The 27,293-nt window shown below is 40.7% G+C and overlaps 1 protein-coding gene across 2 annotated transcripts in view; it reads right to left on the bottom strand.

Moving 5' to 3' along the window:
- EHBP1 (EH domain binding protein 1) overlaps window positions 1–27,293 on the bottom strand; it is a 206,929-nt gene that overhangs the window by 153,514 nt on the left and 26,122 nt on the right. For both annotated transcript variants that reach the window (XM_058020046.1, XM_058020047.1), the window contains exons 3-5: window positions 25,095–25,152; window positions 16,385–16,480; window positions 7,453–7,506 (exon numbers count right to left, since the gene is read on the bottom strand). In XM_058020046.1, the coding sequence (XP_057876029.1) occupies window positions 7,453–7,506; window positions 16,385–16,480; window positions 25,095–25,152 (208 nt within the window). The remainder of the gene's footprint in view (window positions 1–7,452; window positions 7,507–16,384; window positions 16,481–25,094; window positions 25,153–27,293) is intronic.

Below are 27,293 nucleotides of genomic sequence, written 5' to 3'. Positions count from 1 at the left end.
GGCTATAGGAGACAGATTCCTCCAGCGGGAAATAGCCTCCCCTCAAAAACCCAAACAAAATGGTCCTAAGCAATTTAGAAAACAGTTGTACTTTACTGCTGTGAATCAATAATAACTGTATAAATTAAATGTTGCTGTGTATGTTCGTGTACCACACTTTGTGAGACACAAAGCCAGACCCTCACACCCGGGATGCTCTGCCCAGAGCCCAGGATCCTCCTCTTCCCAGCTGCCACTTGCAAGACCCTCCCATGTAACTGTAGCATAAATACCAGAAAATGAGATATCTCCTTCACCAGGAAATGTTAAGCCAAAATGCTGTAATATAGTTTTCAAAATTGCCATAGCATCTGCCAAATTATATTTGATATAGATGCACTTAGTGCAGCTATTTACACAGCATCAGAAACAGCACTATTTAAAGCACAGTTTGGGCACTGCATTTCATTTAGGAGATGAAGATTGAATACCAAAAGAAAATTTTCATCACTATTTTTGAAAAAACACAGTAGAGAAGACATTGATGGACTCACACTTCACACTTATTCAGGATAAAAAAAGCTATTAGAAGTGTAAGAAGTTAATTAGATATTAGGAGTTATTTTAGCAGTTTCTCTAAAATTCTTATTTAAATAAGATTTTTGTCATCTCTCAGCTCTGCTTTAATAGGTTATTATGTATTAATGAAAGAAAGGATTCACAGTGGCCCTACTTCCAGGTGATCTGGGCACAGTCTTGTTTTGGTCAGAAGGAAAATGACATTGCAGACAGTAAGTTGTGCATCCTAACAGGACACTAACAGGCTTTGTCTGGGGATACAGGAGGGGCTGCAGGTCAAAATAGCAATTAATTAACTGTGCTGTTCAGGAAAGGTTATGGAGCTCTTGCCCTCACAATGCCTGCCTGAAACCAGGGCTGCTGGTGCCTCCCCTTTGTGCTGGGCCATGTAGAGGGGAAAACACCCACAGTGTTTCACACCTGCCCTAAATACAAGTGGTAGTTTACTTGTCCTGCAGCATTGGGTGTAGAATTTCTCCAGCAGAACTCAAGCAAGTGCAATCCACTTCCACTATCTTCTGTACTTTTCAGAGAAGATGCCAAACCCAAGGAGATTGTTTAAGCAAGGGACTCCTGTAGGGTCAGTGTGGACACACAGGGGAGTCACCCCCTCTCAGATACCCCAAGGCACAGTGATCCACTCTGGGCAGAAGCCTCTCTCCTGCTCCTTTCCTGAGTCAGAGCCCTGCCCCTGACTGTATTTCCCTTGTGGTTAAAAGTGCCCAGAAAGGCCATCATGGAGCACAGAAGGAACAGCAATATATTACTGGAAAAGCACAGGATCAGGCCTCCAAGAAAGATTTCCTACCCTGGTTCCTTTACAACCAGAGCAGCCAATCAAGACAACAATTTCTGCAAGTTTTGCTCCAAAGGCCTAATCTCGGAGATTTCTCAACTAGAACAAAGTGCTAAATATTTAATGTAAGCAAAAACTAAAAGTAAAAGAGGTTTTCTGAATCTCTATTACATTTAAAGCAGAACAAGAGCGAGACAGCTGACAAAGCAGCATTTAATTCCTAGCTATATCTAAACCAGAATACTCAGCCTAATTTACACAGGCAGCTAGTCACAGTTCACATAATCACACACAGCAGAATATGACAGGGGAATTAAAGGACCAGGAAAGCATGTCTGAACTATAAGCTATTCTAAATATATTAAATGCAGACATTTAATTCAGAAAAAAAGCTAACCCAATCAATTATTATTTTAAGCAAAAAATTACTTCAAGCAAAAAATGCAAAATGAATGCATAGAGATGCTTTAACTACTGTTTCTTAAATAAAGGAAATAGCCAATTTAAACTAAAGCTCTCACATGGTACAAAGATGCACTAGAAGAGATACCCATGATTTTGTAATAAATTCTGATATAGCAACCGATCAGCAAGTAAGGAATTCACCCTGTTCCTAAGTCAGTCCTTTCTCCCAGGTTCCCTCCAGCAAATGGCATCAGCAGGACTCAGAATTTCAATTCCCTACGCCTTGCTGGCATTTGCTCCCCAATGTCTATTTCCAGACCCAGGTGGGAAGGTTAGACTTGGGCTCTCATTCGATGTAGGGCAAAACCTGCCCTTGCAGAGTTAGTGCTGCAGCAGTCCTGTAGTAAAAGATATTCAAACACGCAGTAAAAAAGTGTGCTTTTACCAAAATTCTGGGCTAATTACTCCTATTCAAATGAGTTTTTTTCTCTAAAAGATTCATTGGGAAAACAACACATTCAGAGCTTTAACTGATGAAAACGTAACTTTTTGCTAATACCTCATTTTAGTCTATCACATTTAAAATTGATGTCCTTTAAGACTAGAAAGAAATTCATTTCTATGTCCCACCACCTACCTTCTCTTTCCCATTACTTTCACCTTATTTGTCACCTTTATTAGTGGTGTCATGCCAGGCATTTCAAGAGAGAGAAATAATCTCCCCAAACCTGTGAGTGATAAGGGCATTCAAAATGAGAAATCATCATGAGCAACCATGATCCAGAATTTCAGAGGCACTGGGGGAAGGGTGGACTGGGGGAAGTCAACTATAAAAGAACACACATGTACCAATAAAATGAAGCTGATTATGTCAATTGTTCTGTAATGTTTTCTACTGTTTCTTTTATTTTGAGGCTTTGCTGATATTTGAGTGGAAGCCAATTCAGAACTCTTTCTAGGCTGGGGTTCCTGAAGCTACACAGGAGCGACAGACAGAAGGAAAAGTCAGATCTAATTTTTCCAGCTTAAACTCATTAGTCTTTGTAACTCTTCCCTGAAGGCCAGCATGAACAGCAAACTCTAGACTCCTTTTTTCTCTCATTCCAGAAGTTTCAGTGGGTCTATTCAAAAAGGCATCATTAGAAAACAGTGTCTAAAAAGGCATTAAAGCTTTTTCAAAGACTCTCTAAAAAGGACAGATGCAGAACTCAGTCCAGCTTCCTAGATCTCAGTGTAAGAACAGCCTGGAAGTTCTGCCTGGAATGCTTCCCCAGGCAGGTGACAGTGCAAGCAGAGCTGGGCACAGTTAGTTCCTGAAAGCCATGGGCAGCAGGAGCAGAGCAGGACACTGAGCACTCACATAAACGAATCTGTGGAATGAGAATGCTAATGACCTGCTAATGCAATCACGGGAAGTGAAATCCCACATGTAAACACTGTCACATTATTGGGGTCGATTAGTCAGAGGCAGAAGGAGGGAGCCTCCAGCCACAGAGAGCAGACTGCTCTCCAGAGCTGTAAATCCTAAGACAACCAAGAGCAGCCTAAAGTGTATCAACAAAGATCTGGGCCAGAATGATTCCCCACAAGGACAATGGAGCATTGGAAGAGGCTGACTGGCAGTGCTGCAGAGAGCCCACCTTAAATTATTTTTTTTAAACTGTTTAGGCAAGTGTTGGTCTGGAATTATGCTGCCTTGAGGCAACAGTACAAGACAGGTGAGGCTGCCTCCAGCTCCAACTCACAGGAATGTACAAGCAAAGCTTCAACAACAGGTGGAGCATGTTTCTCCATTCATCTGCCAAGTCAGTAGGTCTGGAATTAGCAAAGACCAAGTTTTAATAAGCCTGCCACATAAAAAGAGGGCTACAGTTTGTGTCAGGAACAACAGCAATTACTGTCAGTGGATTTTCCTGCTGGAAAGGGCTTGCTCACCACAGCCCTGAGCCCCAGGAATGACCTATGGACAACAGTGAAACATAAGCACAGGTGGGAAGACAGAGAAGCCTACTATGAACTTTGGAATATATTACTGTGCTAGACACACACACATGGGCTCAAAAATATTTCTGACAAAAAGCTGGGAAACTTGTCTGTGCAATTTCAAGTTGGAAAACATTCCATGACTTTAGGCTTCATTAAGAATGTAGGAAGTAACTGTCTACAAAACTGCCAGCAAACAAGAAAACATCATGGTTTGTCTTCAGTGGGTGCTTTTATGTACTTTTCCATGCTTTGAGCGTGCTAGGAAGCAAAATGACATTTTTTCCATTGCTTCAGATACTTCTATTTGAGACCAAGTTCTTGTCTGGGAGTGAAAGCTCCCACATCTTTGGACCAACTTAAACCTCCTCTCTTCCCTCCTATCCCTTTCTCATTCCATTAGCTAAGCAATCTGCAGTGACCAGGAAACCCAGCCCAAAACTTCAGGTCAGCTGAACTTTTCTCAGAGGCGCAGTCTTTGTTTCAAAACTGCCCTCCCTCCTGGCACCTCTGAGGGACACTCGATGAGCTCAGACAGTGAAAGGAACCAAGTGTGGAAACAGCAGGAACCAAGTGTAGAAACAGCAGGAACCAAGTGTGGAAATAGTATGTATTCAAGTTACCCACAGAAGCAATGAAAGAGAAAAGTCACTTACTAGAGAAAGGGGTTTATAAAATAGAAGGCATCTCATTCTTGTTCATTAAATGGAATAGGCAAATACACTAACACCAGTCTGTGGGATTTTGAAAGCCTACTGCCACTCTACACACGAGCAAGTCTTATTCTCAGTTATGAATTTCCTGCTCTCCTACTTGCAACAGCCAACGTGAACACTCAATGTTATTATTCAGTAGAACATAAAAAACACCAAAAGAATTCCAGTAACTGCCTCATGACATAAAAGCAGATAATCAATTACACAAATTGTGGTTAAAGAGAGATTAAATTAGAGACAAGAAAGTTATCAGTAAATATACACAGAACACAGCTGTGAAGGAGATAAAGACATAGAAAAGGCTGATGGGAAATGAATACCAAGATTTAAATGGTAAGAAACTGCTCTACAATGAAACTATTTATGGATTATACACACAGTAAATGACAAAGTTCACCTACTAGAATACAAATAGAGAGTGACTAGGGCAATAGAAATACTGCTAGAAAAAAAATCTACAATAATCAAGGTAATGGATCATGAAGTAATATACATATATCCCCAACAAGAAAATAACCACCAAAATCAAGTATCTTGTTTCCTTTTCTTTTACAGCATGGCTTTCTTGCACAAATCACCTCATCACTATTTAAAAATCCCTCTGAAAGTGCAGAATAAACTTGTTTGGAATTTGGTAGCATCTGCCTGCAAAGGCATCAAACTGCAGCTGTATATCTCTTCTACCTGGTCTTTGCTCAGCCATACAGAAACATAACAAAATTATTTTGGAGACTGACTTATAATACTAATTCAAAAAAGAAACAAACTCAAAATTTCTAGCAGAATTCACATAGCTTCACAATTAAAGCACATCCCTAAGCTCTTCAGACTTCAGTATTTTGTGTTCTGAGTGTTGCTGACCAAAGAGGAGGGGAAGCCCTGCAGCCTATCAGGACAGAAAACATCCCTGGACAAGACAGAAGAGGTCCCAAAGGACTCTGAATGTCCTCATGCTTCCCACGTGACCTGGTCTTGCCAGGTTAATGACAAATATATTGTTGTAGACCCAGGCAAAATACACTTTAGGCCAAAGAGGGCAAATGCCTGTAATTTAAGGTGTGAGGAGAACAACCTCGTGCCTCCCTGGCTCCCCTGTTTTTAACAGGCAGGTGTTCCATGCTCTGCAATGTCAGCCAGCCATTGGAACACCTGTGACTTGCTCGAACCGATGAACATATTTTCATCCACCACTAAGTGGAGCTGTTACCCTGGGAAAAAGAGTTTCTCCATCTCTTCCACTGAGGAGAAATTAAAAAAAAAACGAGGTGGATTGCAAGCAGCCAGTTTTATAGTTTCTTTAGCTCTCAGTAATTTTTGTGGTAAAACTATTAATATATAATTCTGAGGATACTACTTCTGTATCCTCCAATCAAAGAATAAACATCTACCTATGTCACTATTTGGCAGTTCTTGTGAGATGAACTAACAGCACAACTGAGGTTGTGAAGAAGTTCCCACATAACAGAAGATTGCCCTGCACAGCTCAGCAAAGGTGAGAGGCAGAGAGCAAGAGCAGCAGGGAGCAGATGGTCTGCTGCCCCCTCTACGCGGAATACACTGACATGTAAAAAAGCAGGACACAAGCTCAGTCTACATGTCCCATATAAAATCCTGGGAAAAAAATCATCTGCAAGTCACAGGAAATCCAGCTATACCCAGAGGGGCTGGCTGAGAAATACACTGACATTGTTTTATCCACAGCTACTTGTATGGTGACAACTGGATGGAGACTTCCCTGATTAAAATAAACTACTTGAGAAAGAAAAGGAAACTCCAGGAAACAGTAACTAAACTATTTTTTGTGTTAATAAGTGTCATAGGTGAAAATAGAAACTTGACATTTAAAACAAAAGTATAAATAAAGCATTTTGCTTTCAGCCATTTAAAATGTTCAGCTACTGGTGATAGGAATAAACCTTAGCTTTAAACTTTCCAATATTGACAAGAAAAAGAAGCATTTTTAGGTAAAAAAAGATATCATGCAAAATCCATTGCTTCCCCACACTTCAGTGCTCTGTGGTACTATTTGGTAGAAAAGCAATTTCTTTTTTGTTTAAAAACAGCATTAAAATTATGTTACTGAGAAACAGTCCTTAATGAAACTGTATTAATGAGCAATAAACTCTGTCTTGATACCACAATCCTTTAAAACTTATTTGAAGACAAAGTTTCTTTTCAAGGAAACCCTGGGTACAGCAGCTTCCCCTTTTTCAGCCAGGCAGCCCCAGAGCGGAAGCTGCTGCCCGGAACAGAGAAGGGAAAGGAAAAAAGTACTTCATGCAGCCCTTGCTCTGTGCAGTGTCCAGCAGGGCACTTTGGCAAGGCCTGTTGTTTGTGCAGCCCTCAGGAACTCAGCTCTCTTGGAGAAGTTCTGGGAGCTCCTGCCTTGGAGGAGCTGGAGACCCACAGGAGCAGCTTTTGGGTGTTCCTGGTGCACAGGACATGCAGAGGGATCCCAGGGAGCAGCTCACGACACTCCTCACTGATGGTCCCACCTCCCTACCCTGCCCAAATTCCTCATCCATCCAAGGCAAGCAGCGAAGCAAAGCTCTCCCCCAGAGAGTGGCACTCAGGCCCAGAAGGGTGTGCTGCCCTTTGGGACACAGAGATGCCATAACCCAGCTCTGACTCGTTCACTGCCCTGCTCAGACACAAATAATGTGTCACAGCCTATAAAACAGTGAGTCATGACCCAGCTCCAACTTGTTCACTCCATTGCTCACAGCACAGTAATGCAAGGCAGACTGAGGCTTACAGGGAAGGAGTTTGAGCAGTGTAGTATAGCACTCCCCTCTCCTGCATTTTAATTGTAACATAGGTATTTATTTTACAACAGGTATTTTAATAAGCCTTCATTACTACAGAGCTAGGATTTATGGTGGTTCAGCTGCTCAAATTTTATTCAAGACTTTTTCAGCATCTGGACACCTTATAATCTTTTTAAATGATTACATCTTATATGTATAAAAAAACGAAAACAACATTCCAGCTTACATTCTCTATGACAAACATCCATTCCTTGTCTTCAAACTCTTCAGCGTGGGGATCCTAGAAAAACAAACCAGAGAATTTGAGTCTAAAAATAATCCAGGATGCAAGAGATTGCAAAACAGCCATGATTTTCATATACTCTGATTTATCTTTACCCACAGAAGATGCCAGAGAGAAATATTTAGCTAGGATGGAGGCTTTATGGGATGTCCATTATATGATGAACAAGTTGGGGTAAAACTGCCAGTGAGGATTTAATAGAGACTCCTAAAAATACAAACTTGAGGTTGATGCTGATGAAGTCTGTAATTCTGTTTCCTTTCATCCAGCAGAAAAAAAAAAAAAAAAGATAAATCTCTCTTTAATTCTCAAGTTCCACCTCCCAAATAAACAAAACAAATCCAAATCTTGCAGACAACAGTGGAGGGAGCCACTTGCTTCCACCAGGAATGAGAAGATGCTCACCCCACCCTCCCCAGGCCCAGACTCTGTGGGCACAAGCAGAGATCCAAAGTCACAGCTTCAGCACAGCACCTCCTTCCACTGCAGATTTCTTAAATACTTATCCTGAGTTCACAACATTTCTATGGTATCACATGTGAGGATCAGAAAACATTTTCACCAACAGGAAGAAAAATAACAATGAAGTTCATATACTTGGCGCTTTTTTTTTTTTTAATTTAATGAGCTTTCAGTCTGCTGGAGTGGTCTGCATTGTTGTTGTCTGAAAGTAAAATAACATTGGAGAAGGCAGTAAGTCATTCCTCTCAAGCCTCTATCAAGGATCCCACTTTAAACAAAATATTTTTTTTTATAATTAATCATCCAGTCCAAGTTCTGAACAACGGCAGCAAGACTTCTACTCTTGCAAAATAGATTCTCACACTAAGAGAATGTGTCTTGAGTCTTTCCTTTTATATGAAACCTGCTTTTGCTATACCTCAGTCCTATCCTATTATTTCTAGTTACAGGAAAACACTCAATTACTCCTCTGTCCCTGATGTTTGCACTCTGTTTGGAGATAAATGTCACTTCCTTATCATCAGCATTTCCCAGCACCATATATGAGACCCTTCAGCATCTCAGTTTTCTTACTACTATTTGGCAACTGGTCCTGACACTACAGCAAGCCTGACAATTCCATCTTGCTGCTCTAAATTAACAAAATGCATCAAGATACTTTGCTCCCACTTTATATCCATTAGTACCATCCTCCTTTTTTTTTTCCAGAATGCTACAAGCCTCACATTTAATCTTCTTGACTCATCTTACCTTAGTCTTTGCTTTAATCCTTGTTTCACTTCAGTTTTGTTTTGAAGTCAGACAGTAGACAAAGGTACTGTACCACTTTTTAACTAGTTCTCTTTGAATACACAAAATATTTTGTAAGTAACAAGCTTATAGCACCAACAACCAGAGAAAAGTTGTTGTTTGGTTTTTATTTTAGTTTTTCCAGGACACAAAAACTCGGGAAGGGTGCTCCTAACTAAACCTCCTCTTTGGATGAACTACAATAACACCACTTGGAGGATATTACCCATCTCCTCCTGTGCATCCTTCCTCCAAAACCTAGCCAAGTGAGTTTCCCACACAGCCCCCCAATAAAAACTATCAGAGAAAGAATATAAGATGTTGCTAAAAACTTATGTCAAAACTGATGGTTCATTTTTATACATGAGTAAATCTTTTAAGAGGTTTTTTTAAAAAATAGACTAATTTAAATACTGCACATGAGTGTCAAAACATGCTGTACCAGTAACCATAAGGACAGAAGGGCAAGTAGATGCATACAAAATTATACTGAGCTATCTCCATGTTCCAATTAATGTCTTGTAAATATCAGATTATGTAATTATATCTCCATCACATTAATCAGGTTTGTGGAATTCTGCATTATGTAAATAAAGCACAATACCTGTGGGTTTGGTGTATACTATATAAATTCTACAGATGTAACTAACTTTCTGTAATCCAACTATTAAATACTTAAAATTTTTAAGAGTTAACCTGGGGCAATTACCTTTCTGTTTAATTGCTTCCTTTGATACAGCATGAAATGACATAATGAGATTTAATGGGATCATTAACCACTTTATGTTTTAATAAGCTACTCCATAATAAGTGACTCAACTCTTAAATATTTTATCCTGCTCAATTTTTTCCCCTACCTCCCCCAAAAGCTATTAGGACAAGCTTGCAAGCTGACCTAAAACTGCTTCCAAAGTCAGGGTCCAATATTTTATCCCATGTAACAAACAAAACATTCCTTGTTTTGTTTCTGCAAGGCAATCATCTATAAAGCCAAACCAAGCTCTCTGTCAGTGGCAATAAAACTCACACCTCTGAGGGCTACAGAACCAGGTGCTCTGCTGAGTATTTCTGATCATCTGACAGAGCAAAATAACACTGTGCAATGCAAAGACTCCTTCATGTTCAACATTTTAGCATACACTTGAAAGCAAGTTGTGAACGCTTCAGGAAGATAAATGCAGTGTATTGCCCCAAAACAGCCCTTAAAAGCTTCAAGGACTTCTCTAATGAAGAGCCTTACCAAATGTTCAGAGAGTATGAAATATGCTGATATATGAACACTTTGCATATGTGTAGGATAGTTCAGATTTAAAGGCGAATCCAGATTTTTTTTAAAGCCATATTTTTTGTCACTTTTAAAATGTCTTCAGAAAGAGAAAACCCTGAATATTTTTTTAATACATAAGCCTCAGCATTTCCTTTCAACAGACACATAAGTGGCTTCACTCTTCCACTAAAATGCTTTAATCAGAAACCCAAGGAGCAGCACAGAGAGTTGTTTCTAATTAACTTACAACTTTATTAAGTGGTCATGTAAACAGATACTTGTATGATTATCGTTATAACACAGTTTCTTGTATGATTACAGTTATAACACAGTTTCTGTTGTAAACAACATGTTACATTTGGGGCTAACATTTCCTCGTGTAGTCTCCATAACAGGTGTTGTTTTTATAAATCTGGCTAATCTTTCATCTTATTTTGGATTTGAAGACAGTAAATACCAGTTAAAAAAAAACCACAACACCAAATATTTCCCTCACTGGCTAATCTATATTCTCCATTCATTCCCCACATAAAACTCATGTGATGTACCTAGCAAACTGTTATTTGAGGACTATAGCATTGGTAACTATATTTTAGGAAAAAAATGCTACTCCAAAGAAGAATAACTCTGGGAGTAATGGTTATAGCAGCCTTTGGAATGCTCTAATTCTGTATGAAAACACTCTCTGGTGTTTTCAAAAGGGCACGCAAAACTTCACCTCACCTGCAAGCAGATCCAAGTAGGGAATACCTAAAGTCAAAAGTTATAAACAGATCTCATTCCCATTTCCTAAAAGCAAATGATAACGAAAATTACCCAAAAAGATCAAGGAACAAATTGCCTCACATCTGACTGTAACATGAGGGGAGTTGGCAAGAGATTTTTGTTTTTTTGATAATGCATATTTTCACCAGTGTACCACAGATGCAGAACTACACTCCATCCAACATTCACTATGGTCTCACCATTAACTCAGAACTCTAAGTATTAGGGCAAATGGATTGAACAGCTTGTTGTTCCTCCTCATTTTACTATGTTAAAAAACAATCATCATTTTTAGTACCAAGACAGTTGTCTCAGTTTGATGTTCCTTTTCAGCATCTTTAACTAAGTTTTAGAGCCTTTTTCCTCTACCCTTCTTTCCTCTCTTTTTTGTCTCATAAGATGACCTTAGTGTGCCAAAAGTAATACTCAGGTAAGAAGAAAATAGTAGGGAACTGTGCAAGAGACAGGACATCAGCTTTTCTTTGCAATCCCACCCCTTAGCTTCTTTCTGTGACACCATTCTGCCCAGCCACATGACAACTACCCAAAAAGTCAACTCTTCTGGGCTTAGGAAGAGCAAAGGATATGTCAGACACATTTTTCTGTTCTGTGTTGATCAGTCCATCATAAACCCATTCTTGCCAAGGACAAGATCCTTTCTGCAGAGTTTACAAGGTGGTTTCAGATGACTGAAGGTAAACCTTCTGCAATAATTCAGGTTATATTCAGATTTACTTTTGTATTTCTTGTAATAGGAACAAAGGACATATCAGGGGACTGCTGCATTTCCTAATCAGCAGCCAGAGTGGGTAGGGAAGATGTTCAGCCTGTTAGTCCCTTCCTCCCTTCCTTCCCCATGCCTCCTCCCTAAGCACTCCTGGTTTTTGAAGCTTGTCTTTCAATTAGATCACTTCATACCAGCCCTAATCTTCAGTCTTTCTTCTTGGGGAATAACTGCTTAAGGACTGTCACAGTGAATCACATCAAACACTGACAGGGTGTGTGATCTCCCTTCACCAGTGACCTGCAGCAGATGCTCTGGCTTCTCCAGCATCTGTCCTCAGCTTTTGTACTTGCCTGCTTGAAACTGCACAAGACTCAAAATTTGACCCAATTCTTGTTGCTTTCAATGCCGATTACAGAGGTCTGATTAGTCTAGGAAATCACATACAACTGTGATCAGCTTTAATTGGAGCTGCCAGAAAGCAGGGAGCTCTGGGGAGACTGGCAAAAACCTCCCTGTGCATCACCACACCAAGCTCACACCTTCCAGTAAAGCCTCTGGGCTAGAAAGGCAACAAGCACCAAATGTCTTTTCTTTTTTTTTTTTAATATTTTTTAAAAATTAGTCCCCCACTAATCCTTTAAGTTTTTAACCCTTTAATTTTTTGATGTGCAAATGTGCTTACTTCCCCAAACTTATGATTTTTATATCTGACACACAACACCTTGCCTATGGAACTGGTTTCCACTCCTATGGAGTATTCTCCATAGTGTCTGCTCAAGCCCCTGCTCTGAACTGAAATAAGTATGCTCTGAACCTGAACTTGGTCTTGACTTAAGAGAAATGGCCTTATGAAGAGGTTTTGGGCTGATTTGAGTTCTTTTTTTTCCTCCTCTGAGATAGCACATTGGCTTTCATGCAGTGATCCTGCTACAGCATGGCCAGTTATTATTCTATAAAATCAAAGCATGACTGACTTGGGCTTTCAAGAAGAATTATAGGGATTTTTTCTGAGTAATATGTGGGAACAGGAATACTTTCAACTACACAAGCATGCCTTGATCATCTATTTCATTCTTATTTTACTTATAATTATTTTTTGTGTGCTTAGAAAGCTATGCCTTTAAAAATGTCTTTTTCAAACCTTGCAATTAAGAGTTGGTAATGGTCCCTGCGGTTGAAATGGTACATTGGTGTGATAAACCATGTACACTGCTGACAAAACAAGTGTTTTGTGTAATCCAGTGAAGCAAAGTCCATGCTTACTCCTGAAGAACAAACATTTTTGAACAGGAAGTCACTTTGCTTTTAAGCTAGAAAATAATGATGTTGCAATTTAAATCCTCATAGTACAACCAATGTTCATTTAGCTTTACTAAAAGCATTGCGCTTGCCTGGCAGTGAAAATTTCTGGTTTAAAATCTCTCTCAGCTGATAAAGATTTGTGTTTGTATATAAACTTACAGAAAAGTATACAAGTTTTCATATATGGCAGCTAAATTTTGCTAATGCTGGGACCAAAAAATTAACTTCTGGAGCACAACCATGGTAACAAAACAAAAAAAAAGTGGGAATTCAGCTCTGGCTTTTCTGGCATTTGTGAATCTTTCCATGAAAGCACTACAAATTATGGATTTTAAATGCACAATAGGCTTATTGTTTCATGATGTTTCTTTCTCCCCAGTTTGGCTGAAAAAACCCAAGGCATAACTAAACATCAGTGTGGAGCTCAGTAAAGGAAGAAGTTAAACTTTCAGAACAGATGGAACTTTTTATGTAACTAGCACTTCAGTGGCTGGATGGGCAGGAGCTGCAGCTAATCAAGGGAAGCTGAATCAATATATCCATATGATGCTTTTCCACACATGACTCCAGGGCATTATGAAATTTTACCAGCAGCCCAGAATTAATTGAAACAAACAAACAAAAAAGCTTACATTTACTTGAAATTGAAGTCATCGAAAGGAAGGCTGTAATCTCTTCAGTACTTTGCTTGTGCAAGAATTACAAATATGCTGTTGTAAGCAAGGTAACACCCAAAGTAGGGCTGTGCAGATAATGCAGAATATCTCATCTGTTGACTGATCACAGGGACTTTGCTTAGCCAGCTTTCAAGTGTCCACACTGACTACTGGAGAGAAGACTCTTAACATTCTCATCAGCACTTGAAACCTTGACTTATCTCCTAATCCTACCAGCAACACATTTCAACAGCCACTTACGAATGTGCTGCCACTACTGTGTGAATCATTTCCCACAACACATAGCTGTCTGTCTGGAGCCCACTCCTTCCATTCCCAGCAGCACCACTGCACTCATTTGTTATCTGTGATTGCTGCACAGCTCTGTGGGAGAGCCAGCTCCCAGCTCTGGGCTCTGCCAGGGTGGACACGGAGGCAGCAGCTCCCTGAGCTTCTCGGGGTGGTGAAAGCGAGCAGCTCCTGTTTGTTAAACACAGCCAGGCTGAGTGCGGGCACTGCAAAGTGCCAAACCTTCAGCAATCACCCTCCTTTGCAGGGAATTGGCTCCAAAAAGGATTTTTACAGAACTGCAAGATGAGCAGCCTCTTTCTCTGAGCTGTACTGTTTTCAGTCTTTTTGTCCCCTTTCTTCTAGAGGAAGGAACAATACAAGAACCCTGTTTCCAAGTCAGCTGGCAGGCTGCAGAGTGCCACCACATACTTCCCTTCCCACTGCTCCAGTGCTGCCCAGACAATGCAGCAGCTGTGGGACAAACAGCCACTTCTTTTGACTGCCTCTGCCCAGAACCTACCAGCTACAGAAATGCCAGCTCTGTGGGTGCTGGGACAAGTCCCGTGCTGCAACTGAAGCACCACAGAGCCAACAAAGCCATCAGGGCCCAGCCTGAACTGGGCCAACACCATCTTCTGCCTGCAGTTCCCTGCCCCTGAGAGCTGGCTCAGGCAGGCTGCTGCTCTCACACAGCTACAGCACTCCTGGGCATCACACAGCTCGCTCAACAAGCTGCTCTGTGCCCCACGTGCATTCCCTCACAGAGAACAAAGGGTGTTTGGCCACTCACAGGCACTCCTGTTAGAAGAGCTGAAGGATCAATTAGAGCAGATTTTACAGTAAGAGCTGCCTCACAGTGTGATGGTTCTCGATATTTTGATTATAAATCCAATGCTCATTTCCCCAGAGACCAGTGGGTACTACTTACAGAAGGCACAGCTCCTGGGGTTAGTCACACTCCTACCTCTCCTCCCAGACCAATTCTTGTGACAGGTAGGCTCATTTTTGGGGGGAGAAAGAAGACCAGTGAACAGATCTGCCTGCAGAATTAGTGCTGGGTAAAATTAAGCTTTTGTAATACCTGACACTGGCTCCAGAGGCCCTTCCATCCCTCACTAGATAATCCTACCTTCAGTCTCACTTACACAACTAACAAGGCTGCTGTGCTGTTCTACATAACAGAATCCTGAAGCAGTACAAATGTAAGCAAAAAGATGGGATGGCAAAAGAAGGCTGAAAGACACTTTCACTCTAAAGCCACAGTATCACATAGCTGCACCAAAGAGAAATTTTATTTCTCATCCTTCATATAACATCATAATCACAATAAAGATTTCTGTACATTTCTGCTTCACTTTAAATGTTGAAAATATCAAGCAACAGTGCTTGATATTTACAGTGCTGCATAACCACGTTCAGATTGTACAGGCATGTGGCATTGCCACATAATGCTGACAAGTTCCTTAGTCCAAGTAGAGGTCCTTGAAGCAAACAATTTTTGGTAGTGAACTTTTAAATCTCAGTTGAAGACTACATGTTTGCTAAGAAAAGAAACAAGTTTATGATAGTTTATGATCCCTGCCAAACTGAGAAGTTTGTGCTCATGAGTAATCCCAAAGGCAGGAATTTTTTAAAAAGGCTGGGGGGAAGACAACCCTCTTTTTTTAGGTTTAATGAACCAAGTAATAAATTCCCATTCTAAGGCTAATCAGAAGCCAACTCCAAGCTCAGGAAAGTCCCCAAGACAAAGAAATACAAATATTACTAATTAGAAGGAAGTATGTTACTGTTATCCTAGACTGCAAAGGGAGCAGTCAGAAATAAGAACAGCCAGAATGGAGATGAAGGCACCAGAGTAAAGAACGAGGAAGAACTATGGAATGAAAGTCCCAGAAATCTTCAGCCTCCTACACTGTCACACATGCAAAGCTGCATTGTTTATGCAGAAAGGGTCTTGCCCAATGATATTTGGGAAATAAGCTCTAGCATAACTATCACTTCCTCCTCCTACTTCACAGACACACAAATAAGTTTTTTTTAGTAGAACAAATGCAATTCAAAAAATAAAAAATTTCCCTGTACAATCTTATAATTCTCTGTACTACTCAAATACTGCACATCCACTCTTTTAGCTGCAATCACATCAGTGCTGTGGTGTTTGTGTAGCATTCTAAATAATGGGAAGTGAGGAGCTGGATTCTGCTGCAGCAATAGCATGCACTGAAACCCTGAAACTGAACAAGGAAGTGTAGAAATGACTGTGTTATGGCAACTTCTCCCTTCCAGTATTGAAAGGAAAGCTACCAGGCTGTAAGCCATGCCAGGTCCTTACACATGTACTACGTGCACAGTTACACATGTGCTGGACTCTGTGCCAATGGCTCACCATAATCAGCTCAGTGGGTATTTCTGTGTGTTAACTGAACTACAGAAGTCAGCTTTGGCAGGGAACAGACCATCCCTCTCACCCAGACCTGAACTGAGGACATAAGGCTGGGCAGTTAATGACATAAAACCAGCGAGATTAGACCTTGTGACTATAATCTGGCATTTCCAGAGGGAAACTTTCATGTGTTGTTTAGGAAATATAAAGATTATGCTTTAAAGAAAACATACCTTGAAGAGAGTCACAGTAATTTCAACATTTTCAGGTACAGGCCACACCACCAACCCACGGTATGGGTTCTTGATTCCAGGCTGCCAGCTGTGTGCCTAATGGAACAAAAATACCCATTAGAAAAGTGCTGACTTGACTCCCACAGGACCCAGGGCTTGCAGGTAAAAGTAACATATCACTGACTCCAAAAAGGCACATCCCTAAACCCGTGGCTCTTCTGAACACTTCAAAGGACACAATTAAGAATGACAGTAAGGAAACTCTGACCACCAGCAGTCTTTTCCATTGAACTAAAGCTGTTCTTCACAAGTTCCTAAATTCAGCTTTTTTATTATATAGCACAGGTCAGGACACTCAGGGCCTTGCAAAAATTAAGGCTGTAGGGTCAGAACTTCTGTAGCAAGCTGAGCTTTATTTTGGGTACAACACATAGTGCAGGTCTAATCACATTTATACATAAATGGAACAAGACATTGTACTTGAGGAAATGGAAAACAATGATTTTTAATGCTACTAAAACATTTAAACTTTTAAGAATTAATAATGTGGAGTACCAACATCTAGAAAACATAACAAAAAACCCAACAGTTAAATAGACTGAGAACCTGCCTACCTTTGAGCATCAGTTTGGATTAGTGCATGGCCTGTATTTACATTTCAACAGCTAGTCCCAGAAAACACCATGTGTGAGCATTCCTGCTCTGGTTTGGAATAAGTATGCCTTTTTCCAAGCTCAACCTAATCTATTTTGTGATGCTGTAAGACAAATGAGGGAAGGATGCTGCTGCAGAATTGACAGCTACAGAACCAGGGTATTATTAGAAACATTTGGAAGTTTTATCAGGAAAGACTGTACAATCTATTTACTGTTACCTGAAGCAAATTAACTTGGCTATTTTTCTCCTTTTTTTAATTCTAGAGCATCACTCATTGCAATTTCATACTTCTTCCAACACTCAGAACTTCAGATTCAGACTGTCTATTAGAACATATTTTTGCTTCAATAAGGTTAGCAGGGCCTGTGACTCAGGTTTTCTGGGGCCTTAAGGTAACCTGGGTAACTGTAAGGATGACTTTGCTGTACCAAAGTGGGAAAGACAAAGCTGAAGAAGCAGTCCCATCCCTCTAGAGGCAGCAGCTCTCTGCCACTGTAGTAGGAAGTGCCAAATGTTGCCAGTTCTCCTTTGGTTTTATCACAAATTTTTTTCTCTTTGATGTTCTGCCTGAAACCCCAGCTCCCAAAGATGCCTAATTAGATCAGATTTTTCAGTGAGTGTCTGTGCTTTGTGTTTGCAGAGCGGCAACTTGGAGCTTCTAAAAAAAGGGAATTTTAAAATAAGAGCAACTTGAAAGAAGACAATTTCTACTGGTTTTACTCCACAAATTTCAGTCTAATCTCCTCATTCTAAAGAGGGCCTGGATGCATTTTCTGAATAACAGAGCAAACAACCACAAATAACACAAACAAAACATATATTTTACAAGCAAAAGGTATTTTGTGAGCAGCAAAACACAGCACAGCAGATGCCATTACTAGCACAGGCACTGGAGCTGCAGCTTGTGTTCTATCCCACAGAACCCACAGCCCCCTGCATCACTCCCAGCTTGCCCACAGAGATCCTCAGGAGACACAAGGCAGTGATCCAGAGCCAGGCACAAGCTCATCTGCCAGGTCCCCTGGGAGCACCTTGTAAAATCAATAACCTCTCCTCCATAGGGGCACTCCATTCTTTTTCCAGGTACCAGTTTGCACAAAAATAATTGGAGCTCATGGTGTGTCTGAAACCTGTGCTTTCCTGCTGGGTTTGGCCAATACTGAAAATCATGTCAAACTTTTGCTGTCCAAGGTCCAGGCACTGCCAGCCTGCTCAGTTGAGGATCACTTGTTCCATCTATTAAAAAAGCCTAGAAAATGAGCATTCAGTGGTGCAGTCACCACTTCACTTCAAGCCCTTTATCAGCATTTCCTCCCACCAAGAAAGTCAGTGAGACACAATAAACACACAGGGATATAGATGTTTTTCTGTCACTGAAAGCAACAACCAGGAGACAAGTTCTAACTAATGAGCTTTTAAAGCAAAGCTGCTCTGTGATCATGAATGTTATCAAGTCCTCCTCTGGCTTTGAAAAATAAACACTGTATCACATAAACAGCATGACAGTAAAAGATAACATCAAAAGGACTGTCTGGGTTGTTGGGAAGGAGAAATGGAAAAGGAAAAGCAAATCCAGAGAAACACAGAGGAGTGGCAAATGACAGTAATTTAAAATTAAGATGCAGAGTGTTATTCTAATGCAACATTTTTCATGCCAGGCACCTCTATGCTGCAGTTTCTTCAAGGTACATCTGGCCTCTATCAAAAACCTTTTCAACTCCCAAATTATAAGTCTTTACTTGGAGCTGGATCAGGCCACTGCTGCGGGTGACAAGGACTCGCTGTCAGGGCTCAGCCAAGGAGATGCTGCAGCTGCACAATACATTTCCACCCTAATCCCCTCCTTAACTCCATTTTCCACTGGGTGTTTGTGCCTTTAGACCCACTTCTTCCTCATTTGCTACTGGTCTTCACCAGCCATCTCCCATTGTCCTGGAAGTCAAGGCAAGGGCAGCTAAGCACAAGTGACTTCCAGCAGCAGGTGCCTCACCCACAGCCCTGCCCTGGCCTGACCTGCCTCCAGACCTGAGGGATGGGAGCCATGGTCTGGAAAGAGAAGCAGGAGTGCTTTGCTGCATTTCAATGCAAAAGGCAACTCTTTCTTTTTTCTGCAAGTGGAACATGAGAGAAAACAACATAGCATGAAAGCTCTTTTAAATCTGGAAACAGGAGCTACAGGATGGGCTGCTGAAATCTCCTATAAATAGAGTAGGGCTGTGAATGACATTGTCCAACCTACAGCATTGCTCTGACACAAAACTGATGACTGGGAGAGGAGGAAATCTCTTAAAGAAAGGCAGTGGAGATGAACCCACAAAACTTGCATGGGCACTTCAGGCTATCCATTTTTCTCTTTAAAACAGCAGTTCCAATCCAGGCAGCCAGCTTTGCAATCCACCATGTGTGATGTGAACGTCACTTCTGTTTTGCTGTGCTTGAACAGGAATGACAGACTTGATACTACATTATTTCAGGAACCTGCCCTTTCAGATGCTTCATCTCTTTTCTGCTTTCTTCACTTCCACCTTGCCTCATCCTGTTGTGCAGGATAATTTCATGTTACTTTTCTGTAAGATGCTAGAGCTGACTATAATATTTTGAGTCTGCTGTAAATTATGGAACAGTTTATATTTATGAATAAAAAATATGTTCTTATTGCCAAGCTGTCAATACTGGGTTTTAAAAGCAAAACTCATCTGAAACAGACCCACGATTATTCCTCACCTGCAGCCATAAGAGGGGCTTTATTGTGAGCCAGCAAACTGCTGATTTTCTTTTCCTTCTAAATTTTTTCCCAGCTGCCTGTGACCAGGCCAGCTCTGCTACTTCTCGGTGTGACAGGCTGTTCAGGGCACAAGAAGCAAGCAGGAGCTCAACTGGCTCCAGTAGTGCTTAGGGCAGCTCAGCTTGTAAGGATAATCCCTCTTCTTCAGTGTTATCCAGGCAGAACACTTAGACAGAAAAAGAAAAAAAAAAAAAAAAAAGAACTCAAGAGGAAGAGCTGACATTAAGCAGCCAGATCCTTCATCTGGTGCCTCCATGCCAGGAGTGTGGCTTTGGAACATTGGAACACCAAGGATTTGCTCCATGTGATGCATCCCACCAAAGTCATTCACCATCCAAGACAGCCAGAGCTGTATATGGCTGTTAATGGACCTACTGGAAAAAGAATGGACTGGGAAAAGCTGCCAGCTCCCTCACATGAGAGGAAACCAGCAGCTTGTGAATGGCTTCTTCTTGTCCTTCTGTAATTCAGCGTCACAAAGGGAGACAAATTAAAGGCCATACTCCAGACTACAGCTTGCATCCCCCCCATGATCATCTTGAAATCCCTGTGCTTGGCCCACCAGTTAAAAAGGCTGGGCACCAGAACAACGCTCCAGTCACACTCGTGCCTTGGGATGCCGTCCAAAAAACCCAGCACGTGCCAAAGAAGGAAGTTCAAAGCCCTGGAAACTGCAGGCAGCCTTTGATCAACACACTGCTGTCAGTGCCCCCTTAGAGCAGACAAGGAAAGCAGGGGATCCCCACAGGTCTCCCCATGAATGTCTCAATTCACCAGCAGGCACACGGGTTACAGCTGTGCACATGTGTAAAGCTACAGAAACACTGCTGAGCTTGGGGAACCAGCAAAAACTCATCTCCACCACAGCTTCTCTAGGACTGGGCTACCTCTTCAAGCTTGATTTCAAACACACACATTCATGACATACATGATGAATACATCATGTATTAAATACATGAATCATGCTATTTGGTTCACCAGATCTTGCCTTATTCACCATCCACAGTAGATGATGCTCAGATAAAGAGCCTCTTCCCTGTTTCTTCAATCAGTTTCTCACATCATCTATAGGGTTTCTTATTAGAAAAAAAAAAAAAAAAAAAAAAAAAACAACCAACCAAATAAAAAATCAAAGCCCAGACAAATAAAAAAAAGCCTGAACACAGCGTTATTTTTCTCATCATTTTCTGAAACAACCATCACTGCACCTCAGAATGTCACCACAAGTCAACTTTGTGGACTCCCAGAAAAAAAAAAAAAAAAGAGTATTAATGACCTCCAGTTTACAGTCAGGGATTACAACCACAGCATGATCTTGTAAGTAACTTTACTAAAAAACTGAGAAGCTCCAGGAATGGCATTATTGAACTGTGCTGGTCCCAGACAGTCATCAGCATGTCAGGGGCACAACGTGCCTTTGGAACTGCAGCCCAGCAGGGACAGGCAGGGCTGGCACTGGGCAATAAAGTAGCCAGAAAAGGCAACAGATTGCCAAAGCCAGCAAAACAGGTGACCCAGCTGCTGCTCTATTGATGGAAGAACCTTGGAAAAATGCTGGCCAGGCTGCTGCTGAGTATAAGAGATTCCTTTTTCTCCCTGTCCCTTTGCTTCTCTTGGCTCTTACTTCTCACTGCCCAAGTTCTTTCCCTTTTCTCAGCATTGTTCCTTCTCCTTTGTGCTTAAACAGTTTTTGATAAACCTGCAACAGAAGTGCTGAAATCACAGGCAAGGCCCCTTCTTTCAGCTTTGATACAGAAAGAATCTTTGAAGAATAATTCTGTAAGGCTCTCAGAAGCAAGTGCAAATTTGATTCTTCAGAGGTGTATAATTCAACCATAAGCCCCTGCACGTTCACAGGAATAGCAGAAAGTACCTCCTTGACATCACAGCAACATCTGTTTTCACATTGAAATTTCTTACTTCAAAGCCTGGAAATTTGAGAGCACCTCAGTGAAATGAAGGTAATTGTATTTTCAACACGTTTTTCCCTTGCTCTACTCTACAACAAAGACATTCTACCACCACCCAAGGAAAAAAAAAAAAAAAAAAAAAAAGAGTGAGAGAGATCCAAAAGCCCAGGGCCTGAAACCTGGGCAGACAACTTTCCAGTGTGCCAGGGTACTGAAGAAGAGTTAAACCTGTCCATGGCTACAAGCTGCACTGTCTGTAAACCATGGATGCTGAACAGCATCTAAATAAAGCTTGAAGAGTGCACCTGGTTTTGCAAACAGACAGCATTTGCACCTACAGACAGGTGACTCCCACCCTTCTCAAGCTGAAAGTTCATTTTGGTTCTAGGACTGCACAGCAATTCTGCCAAGCACAGCAAAATTGCAAATCACCATTTTATGTAAACTCCTGGCACACACAGTGGAGATGCCCAACCACACAGAGCCACCTTGTCCTGACACATCTCATGAAATATATTGAAATTACACTTGCCCATGGAGAGCAGGGCCCAAAATAGAACTGTAAGTAACTTAAATCTGCATTAAGGTCAGTAACTGCTGGATGTATTTAAGGTCTTGTATCCATCCACCCCTCAGACTGCTATTTATATGCTCTTTCAAAATGAGTGTTTGCTTTTCATTTGCAACACTTTGAAACCTACTGTAATTCAACATATCTACAACTCCTATTCTGTGTTTCCCACAGTAAGAAGAAAAATAATCAGACTCCTGCACATAATGCCTCTTATTATTTCTTTTAATAAAGGAACCACTGTAGCTTATTTGGAAAAAGAGCATGTGGGGCAGGAAGCATATGAAAATCATGGAAACCCACAAAAACAAGGGCTTCAAAGGACATCAAGAAGTCAGCTTTCAGCTCAATGGCATTTTAAAATTGTTATCAGTTAGAGCAGGCATCCCAGTGCTCATCCAGAGCTCCATCTTCCAGTTGCACGACATTTTTGCTTAATACAACTCTTGTACTTTCCCAGTACAAAAGAGACACAGAGCTACTGGAGAGCATCCAAAGGGCCATGTTTGTGAGCTTGTGAACTGTCTGCTGGTGATATGCCTCATTAATGATCTGAAAAGTTCAAAAAACATAACCTCCAAAAAACTCTTCACAACGTCTTTACAGTAAGGTAAAACCTCGTCCCTCCCTTCCTCCCTCTCAAGAAGCTGAAAACCAGACAATTATTAATGCTTTGTACTCATTGAACCCAGTGTCCACCAAAAATAAAATAAGAGGAAATATTCATTTGACTTGCTTCCAGTAGAGCAATTAGATGAAACAAGTATGTTGAATAAAGTATTTTGCTGGCAGGATGACTAAGAGATCAAGAACATTTATTGATCTACAGTTTTTGACCCAAACAGCTCAAGTCACATCATCTACCAAAGCTTTAAAATTAACTCTGTGCTCTGCCCACGTTTCAGGGCCACTCAGCCTCTTTCAAAGCACCTTTGTGGGATCTTACTAAACATGATTTAATCAGCCAAACTTTTCTGAGTCTCAGGTTTAAATCTGCCAGTTTATCCAAGAGTTGCTTCTACTGCCTGGTGACGAAAAATGAGGACATATCATGGAATTTCATGGCCCAGCTGAAAAAAACCTTCAAGCCCAAAAAGCTGAGCTAATGCCAGAAAATCCTGTTGCCTCAGGGAAATGCTGTCATTTGGATCCTATAAAATGACAGGCAGAAACCCATCAGCTCACAAAACCATGCTGGACTTCTGTTACAGTATCTCTTTCTGAACATATTTTGAACCCCAACAAAACAGTCATTTATGACAAATACCTTGTTTTTCACCAATCTTTTCAGGGTTACAAAGCTTGTGCAAGCATTGCACTTACTGTTTGATATAACTTTTATCTCTCTGTGCAACAGAAACTAAATGAAATTAATACAGAGAAGTTGTCATAGGGTGAGCCACATCAGACATCAGTTAGTGACACCAGCACTCACTGCCTAGATACACACTGTGCTATAAACTCAAAGGAATTTGGGTTAGGTGATGTTTCAGGAAACAGGAATAGTCTGGCTGGCTTTGCTGAGGACTATGGAATAGGAACAGGTACCAGACTGAGCTCACACCCTTGTTTACTCATCAGGTAACACCTTTGGGTTTTCATAACCTGAAGCAGAATACTGGATGCACAACATTTAGTTGTGCAGTCAGGAACCAGTCTTTATCTAAAACAGCCTAGAATAGCTTATACCTCAAGTTAAAAGACAAAATACAACAAATATGCATGACAATCAGAAAAAGGGGTTAGAAAAAGAGAAGTACCAGTAAAAAATAAACCCAAAGCCTCTCCTGAGTAGAGTAGAAAACCATGTATCACATTTTCTAAATATTTAAGCTCTTCAACACAATTATTTCAAGATATCTTCTCTATCATGAATGCCCTCTCTCCACTATTACAGAGTTCTTTAAAACATCATATTGTGTTACACAAATACACACAAAAAAAGAAAAACAAGCTTATACCATCATTTTTTAAACTGAAGTGTCAAAGAATTATTACAACTTCCAAACTTTCCTCTCTGACAAGATCATTTGCCATAAATCCAACCAGGCTAAGAGGCCACAGCATGGGGAAAGGCAATGAGGGAATGAGCAAGTAAGCCCAAGTCATCTCAAAGAGAAGAGGAGATGCTAAAGGGAAGGGAGGAAAACAGCATGCACCCCTGTCCCCATGAAAGACAAACTTGATCAGTGTCCAGAGACTGGAGAGACTTCACTCAGAGCTTCCCGTTCCTCAGGCTACCAAGTTATTAGTCATGAAACACAAATTTACAGGTTTGCCCACAGTGTTTGTAGAAGATGTAAATATTCACTTCAAAGACACTCTGCTGGGCTGAAAGACCCTGCTTTTATTCTTTTTTATTTGTAGCATTTCAGGTTGTGAAATAGCCTCTTATTCAGGCTTTATCTGCCTGTTGCAGGGATGTCAGATTCTTTATTACTTTTTTTTTAATTAGTTGGGGCTTTTTTTTTTATACACTTCTAGTAGAGAAACCAATTCTCCTTTCTAATTAGGTGTAGCAAGTAATAACTGAATTGAACTGACAGTGATATAATTCTGCTAAACAACCAAAGCTGAAATCAGAGTTAAGAGTTCCCATAAATTAGCACTGACATCAACAGCAGTTCACTCTGAACTTTATGGATAAACTGAATTAAAAAGAAAAGTCAACAACTAAAATACTTCTCATTTATTTATTTGGCTGCTCCTCACTTTCAGAAAAACAGTCCCTCAAACCACTGACCCTGTTTGTCACTCAAGTTGGGAGTTATTAAGGAATCAACCAACCTTAGAGGATTTTCTTCTGCTTCTTCTTGTCCAAACCACCACTAGTTTATCTGGCTGCCTGTTGAAGATAAGGAAAAAACAGCTTAATATACAAGAAGATCAATATGTAAACAGTTTATATTAAAACTCTTGCAACAGGTAATGACATCCTTAGTGGATAACATGCTCTCTTAAAAATAGCTCATCTAAAAACCACTCTCAGCACCAGCCATTTAACAGGAAAAATAATGTGTATTTATAGAGACAGGCTGTCCTCCAGTCCACCCAGTAATGTCATCATTATCCTCCTGCTCTCCTTGCCTGTGGATGTTTCCCCAGAGCCAGCAGCACATGTGAGCAGAAACTCTTCCATGGGGCAGAGAACAGGATCCAGACTCACAGACACCTTGGAAACATTCCAGTACCCAAAATAAACATTAATGCAAATTCCAGCTTTAATTTCTATGCAGATATATTGAAAAGTTACATCTAAGTTGCAAAGAAAGCAGGTAATTTCACTTTTTCTTACACAAAGGATTATTTTTCTACTTCAGTACCACAAAGAACAAGAGAATCAAGTCCTGTATTACTCCTCAAAATCTCCTTGGACAATGACAGGCAAATCAGCACTTCCTCAACTTATACTCCAAAGGATAAATATACTGAAAATCAGTGTGGTTTCCCAAGCAATTGTTTATTTGCTATTTGCAATGAATATAGATGAAAACCTCAATAAACAACCCTTCCAGTACAAATTACTTTCTCTTCAAATTTCCTAGGAGTTATTTATTGGTTAACAGTTTACCCTTATTATATCTGCCTTATTGGTTTTACAGTTGTGTCTGAGTGATTTTTGACACTGACTTAACTTCCAGACTTCCCATCCTCCCCCCATGATACACTTAAGTCCCATTGTATGATGACCACACTTCTGGTCCCACTTCCAGACCTGCAACCCTCTTGTGCAGACTCCTGACACCATTCCAGCTTTGTTTTCTGGCTGATGACCTGAATTCCATCATGAAGCCCAGCTGTAAATCCACCCACAAAGGATTTTCAATGGAGTCCACATCTCCACTTGAAAATACTAAACCTGCATGTGCAACTCTGCCTGGAAAAAAATGTTACACAGATTTTTGAGACACCAGCGTAAGAATCCTTGCATTTCTAAAGCCAACAGCAAAACAAATCAGAGTGGGGGAAAATGGGTGTAGCCAAGAAAAAGTTAAAGCACAATACATTCAAATCATTATTAAAAATGCACCCAAAATCCCCCACACAAATATTCTGAGTAAAGGCAGTGTTCCCACTGCTGTTTCATCACAGGCAGACTACCTACTTAATAACAAACTTTTCAAATGAAACCCCAACTGGTTTAATAATCATTTTAGGCACTGAAGTGCTGGCCATATTTCCTTTCATACATACTTTTCCATTGAGCTGTTGATCATTTCTGCATGTTACAATAAAAGCAATACCTCACCCATGATTCACACTTAAACCCCACCAGAACTAAAGCTCTCCCAAAAAACTGAGCTACAGGCAGATCCTGCAAAGGAAATGAGGACACAAGATTTGTTTGGCTTGGTTTTTGTTTTTTTTTTTTTTTTTTTAATTGAAAGTGAAATAATCTGTATTTTAAAGTGTACATTCACTCAGCCTGTTGGACTTCAAAGCTCTTTGCTCACTTGGTGGTGGGTTCTCATCTTTGGCTTAGAGCAGCACCATTTGTGGCACCAGGGAAAAACAACACACCGCTAAGCAAAGCAATCCAAACCCACACCAGAACATTTCCCAGTCCTGAGGAACTCCCTCTGCCAGGAACATACAGAAATGCACTAACATGAAAAAGCCAATTAAAGTTTTAATTCAGGCTGAGAGGACCAAGCCATGCTGATGGACAAGCAGGAGCAGCATTTGCTCCCCTCACTTCTCTCCCCTATATATTTATTTTGTTAAGTACTGAGCACAATTTGCTCCTTCAGCTTCAAGTATGAGAGAAATTCACATCCAGAGGCACTTTACCCAAAAAACCAAAACAACAACAACAAACCAACAAACAAACAAACCCAACCAAAACCAAACCAACAAAAACCCCAAGGAAGGTCACCACAATAAGGAGACAGAAAATTTAGGAAAATGGAACAGGATGAAAAGGGAAGAAAATACCCCAAAGGATGAGTGTCCCCTCTCTGTACACCACATGAAACCTAACAAAAA

The sequence above is a fragment of the Melospiza georgiana genome, chromosome 3 (genome assembly GCF_028018845.1).
Source record: "Melospiza georgiana isolate bMelGeo1 chromosome 3, bMelGeo1.pri, whole genome shotgun sequence".
Classification (NCBI taxonomy): Eukaryota; Metazoa; Chordata; class Aves; order Passeriformes; family Passerellidae; genus Melospiza; species Melospiza georgiana.
This window is presented reverse-complemented; position numbering and strand designations above follow the sequence as displayed.